Source organism: Carassius carassius, chromosome 40 (genome assembly GCF_963082965.1).
Source record: "Carassius carassius chromosome 40, fCarCar2.1, whole genome shotgun sequence".
NCBI lineage: Eukaryota > Metazoa > Chordata > Actinopteri > Cypriniformes > Cyprinidae > Carassius > Carassius carassius.
In genome coordinates, this window is record NC_081794.1 from 26,937,164 (window position 1) to 26,941,458 (window position 4,295).

Sequence of the window (4,295 nt, forward strand, 5' to 3'; positions counted from 1 at the left end):
CAGTCTCATGTGACATTGGAGCCTTTATAAATACAAAAATTAGTCTGTTTGTTAGAAAACAGATTTAGAGTGCTTTAAAGAACCCAGAAATGTTAATCTGAAGAACTTTAAATGATGCGATAAGACTTTTTTTTGTTTATCTCCAAAGATCAATATAACAACTCAAGAACCTTAGAGTCACTCGATCCTGTTTTCAAGGTTGAGGATGATGTAAACCTTACAACATCGCAGCTAACAGGAAAATTCTTAGAACATTTTGGCAAGGTTCACTCAAAATTATGATAAAACATTCTTCCTTTATTGTGTCTTCGGAAGCATTCAGAATCATCATTTATGCATCCTTTATGGAATGCTTTTCTGAAACATTTCTGGATGTTCATCTAACTCTGGTTAAATATTAAAGATATGTTTCAGACCAAACAGTAATTTTCCCATATTATTTGCTAACTGATTAAATGGGATTTTCCTATAATGTTTCCTCTAACATTTAATTATTTTTTAAACATTCCAAAAATGAGAACATTCAGAAATAATGTTTTCTTACCTAATGTTAACATTCACCAAACAAGGGATTTTTATGCACCTTTAAATAAGTCGAGAGTAAATAAAAGCTCCCAGACAAACAGCCGAACTTTTGAACTCTCCAGATATGAAGCTGTGATGACTTGTCTAAATCAGCTGCATGCAAAGCGACAAGCGGAAAATGTCTCCGTCTCACCTACTGTTTTCATGCAGGTCAGAGTGGACATGAGTTAATGGTAGAAGGGGAAGTTGAATCTCTAGATAAACTGGTGGATCATATAAGGCTATTTACACCATCACCCAATTGAGTCTGTGCCATTCAATGCCAGAGCTTGTACAGTAAATAAACAGACTGAAAAACTTCCCTGAGATAATGAGGACAGTGAAGAGTTAAATGTGTCTGGCTTTTTGCAGAAAGCAATTAGGAGGAGAGGACACAGCAGGGGCATGGATTAATTCAAACGCTCGATTAAACCTGAAATTCTTTTCATAAATAATTGTCAACTCAATATGTTTGCTGGAGCTGAGCTGTTATGGGAAAGAGATGGGCGCTGGTTAAATTACCTTGAAATTTAGGCTTTCAGAAAGAACACATCAACACATTTGCACTAAAAATGTCAAGTGTAATCTGATCTTTCAATGCACTGTTCAAAACTAAACTGTACTTTAGTGCAAAATCTAATTAAAAGTTGTCAGTAAACTGCCTGTTTGATTGCAGCCATCCACAAACAAACTATATATAATTGCAAGCTACTGTAAACAAACTACATAAACATGCAAACGTCTTAATTGCTGTTACAGTTATGTGCATCTCTGCGGCCACCCGCTGATCGCGTGGGAACACACTGAGATGCACTAGGTATGTGTTTGTTTGTTGTGCCATTAAGCAGATAATGGGAAATCATCATGCATGCAAACAGCAAATAAACAGAAATCGATGATACAGAAACTTCAGATATATGCACGTTTATTTACAAATCCAAAACATTCCATTTAAATAAAATATATCTACATTTGTTCTACAAAAAACTGAAGGCACTTGTTATGGTGGCCTAGGAAATAGACATGTTGACTTGATAAGTATCACAGTTAGGTGCAAGGTTACATTTATTCATTGCAGAATAAATATAAATGATGCAAATCCACTTGCTGATGCATCCCAAAACACCAGAGTCTGAATTAAAATGAACTGTGCGACTGAGGTGAGCGTGTATAGAAATGAAGTCTAAGTAAGAACATATTGTCCATGTACTCACAGAGCACAGAGGTTCACAAACTCTAAACTTCTGTTCCGTCCCGGCTGTATATGAGGTTATTGACACTGAAATGGTTGGAAAGCGAGTTGATCAAGCCACTGTTATTATGGGACGCTGAGTAGTAGTTCAGTCTGTTGGTGCTGAGATGTCCTGGTTCTGATGAAGAGACAGTTTCATGTCCAGACATGCCGTGCGTAAAGTCCCCCAAGTGTCCAGAACTGACGTCTCTGCTTCTGATGCCGTTGCCGTTTCCAGCCATTATTGAGTTCATGTTACCGATAAAATTGTTAAAACACGGGGTGTGCTCTGCGGACGGTGAGGGGGAAGATTTGGGATCGCTTGAGGTCGGAGAGTTCTGGAGGCTCTGCGGAGACGCGCTCATCTGACTCGCCGTTTCCGCCAATTTGAGCGCGTCCTCAGATTTTACCGACAGGCTACTGCCGTTTCCGTCAGCTCTTCTCTTCCTCTTCCTTCTGAAGTTGCCGTTATCGAACATTTTCTCGCAATTGGGGTCCAAAGTCCAGTAATTTCCTTTTCCTTAAAAAAAACGGGAACAAGTTAGTATTACACTAAAACCTAGCGCGTAATTACGCGCGCCAAACTAATTCGAATTCTTGAAAAAGAAAGAGCATTCAAACTTACCAGGGTCGTCCTCATCCCGCGCTACTTTCTTAAAACAATCGTTCAAGGATAGATTGTGTCTTATGGAGTTCTGCCATCCGGCTTTGCTTTTCTTATAAAAAGGAAAGTTGTCCGCCACATACTGATAAATCTGACTGAGCGTCAGTTTCTTATCCTGCGTGTTCTGAATAGCCATCGCAATCAGCGCTGAATATGAGTAAGGCGGTCTAACCATCTTGAAAAGTTCTTGCTGACTTGAAATGGACAGCCAACCGAGATCCGCGCTTCCAAAGCCCGTGGGAGGAGGAAGAAACTGCCGCTGGTTCGACCCAAATCCTGGCTGAATGTAAGAGCCTCCGTTCGGACCTGAGAGGTAGGGGGATGAGGTGATACCCGGGCTGTTCATCCACAGGTAAGGGTTGGCTGTGGCTGAGGTGTATTCGCCCAGGCCGTAGCTGGAAGGATGCGCAGGTGGCCTCTGCGCGTGGTGGTGGTGATGGTGGAGGTTCTGTTGGTACATGCTGAAGTTGGTGTCGCAGTACACGGTCATGTCCAGGATGTCCTGTGCGTTGTGGTGCTGGAGAGGACTGGTCTGCTGGCTCGACGGCTGCTGCCCGAACGCGTTCATAATCCGCTCTCCCTCTAGAAACATGAGTTTCTCCGAACAGACCCGCTGGGTGTGCTCGTCTCCGAGGGTTTACTCGAGGGTGCCGAGTGCGCGTCAGGGGAGGGGTATTTAACCTGTCCAGGGCGCATGCAGTGAAAGAGCTGCTGGTTGGCAACCCCTCCCACTGTCACACTTCTCCTCAATTAACTTCATCCAATATGCATCAATCTGGCGTCGAGGTCATTCATGTGATAAGCATTTGAGATTCATGCTGAAAAAAACAAATGCTTATCTAAATATTAAAAAGAGGGGTACTTATTAAAAAAAAAAGAAGAAATTGATAATAATAATAATGATAATAAAATAATCTAGTTATGGATGAGTGGCTAATGGTCAAACTTGTCATGTCTCAGTGCATGTTCATTTTTAAAAGTTTCTGTGTAGATGCAACCTTAAGTCTCGACTACAAAAATAAAAATAAAAAATAGAATAAAAATAATCAAATCAAATAAAACCTACTGAACCTTTTCACCGCTAATCCCCGGAGGGGAAAAAAGATAGGCCTGCAGCTCGTACGATTGGCATGCTGTCACATTGTAATGGGTCAGTTGTTTTATAAATTGCATTCATTTTAAAACAGTTTATGGCTATCTGAAATCACTAAGATTTTTTTTTAAATAGCCTAAGTAAAACCTGCCTTCATTATTGCTAGCCTATAACAGTGTAGTTTTATTGTTCAATAGCATAACAAAAATTCGTGAATTTAAGTTGGCACTGTAACTTAAGTGGATCACAATTTTCTAATTTAAGATGATTTAATTCAACGATTGAAACCAACATATGAAGCAACTGCTGGAGAAAACAAGCGTTTGTGTAACTAGACATTGGACTCAAAATCTAAATGTTTTTGGATGTAAACTGTCTTTGTTAATGAAACGAAACGTTTAGTTTGGACAAAAGGTAATGATGCATTATCATTAATCAACATGAAGTTAGTCTAATTGGACGAAACTCCCCCACTCCCAGTTTATATCATGCGAATTCAGCAAAGTTTCGCATGAATTTACAAATGGATATGGCAGAAGAATCAAAATGAACAGGCAGTTTTGGGAAAGGAATTCAGCATTATTCAGCATGTTGCATGAATATTTAGGCTAGTTAGGTCTGAGTTATTTATGTAGACTATTTATTTTACATTTTTGAAAATGCACAAGACATTCATCCGACGAGAACATCTAATAAATAAATAAAAAAACTAATAAATAAGAATGTGAATATTAACTATTATG

The 4,295-nt window shown here is 39.5% G+C and overlaps 1 protein-coding gene across 1 annotated transcript; it reads right to left on the minus strand.

Moving 5' to 3' along the window:
- Nucleotides 1-1,478: 1,478 nt before the first annotated feature.
- Nucleotides 1,479-3,117, minus strand: foxi1 (forkhead box i1). The gene is made up of 2 exons (XM_059531573.1): nucleotides 2,421-3,117; nucleotides 1,479-2,315 (listed from the first exon to the last, which is right to left on the minus strand). Exons 1-2 carry the CDS (start codon nucleotides 3,049-3,051, stop codon nucleotides 1,801-1,803), a joined length of 1,146 nt encoding a protein of 381 aa, XP_059387556.1. The 5' UTR covers nucleotides 3,052-3,117; the 3' UTR covers nucleotides 1,479-1,800.
- Between the last annotated feature and the right edge of the window lie 1,178 nt (nucleotides 3,118-4,295).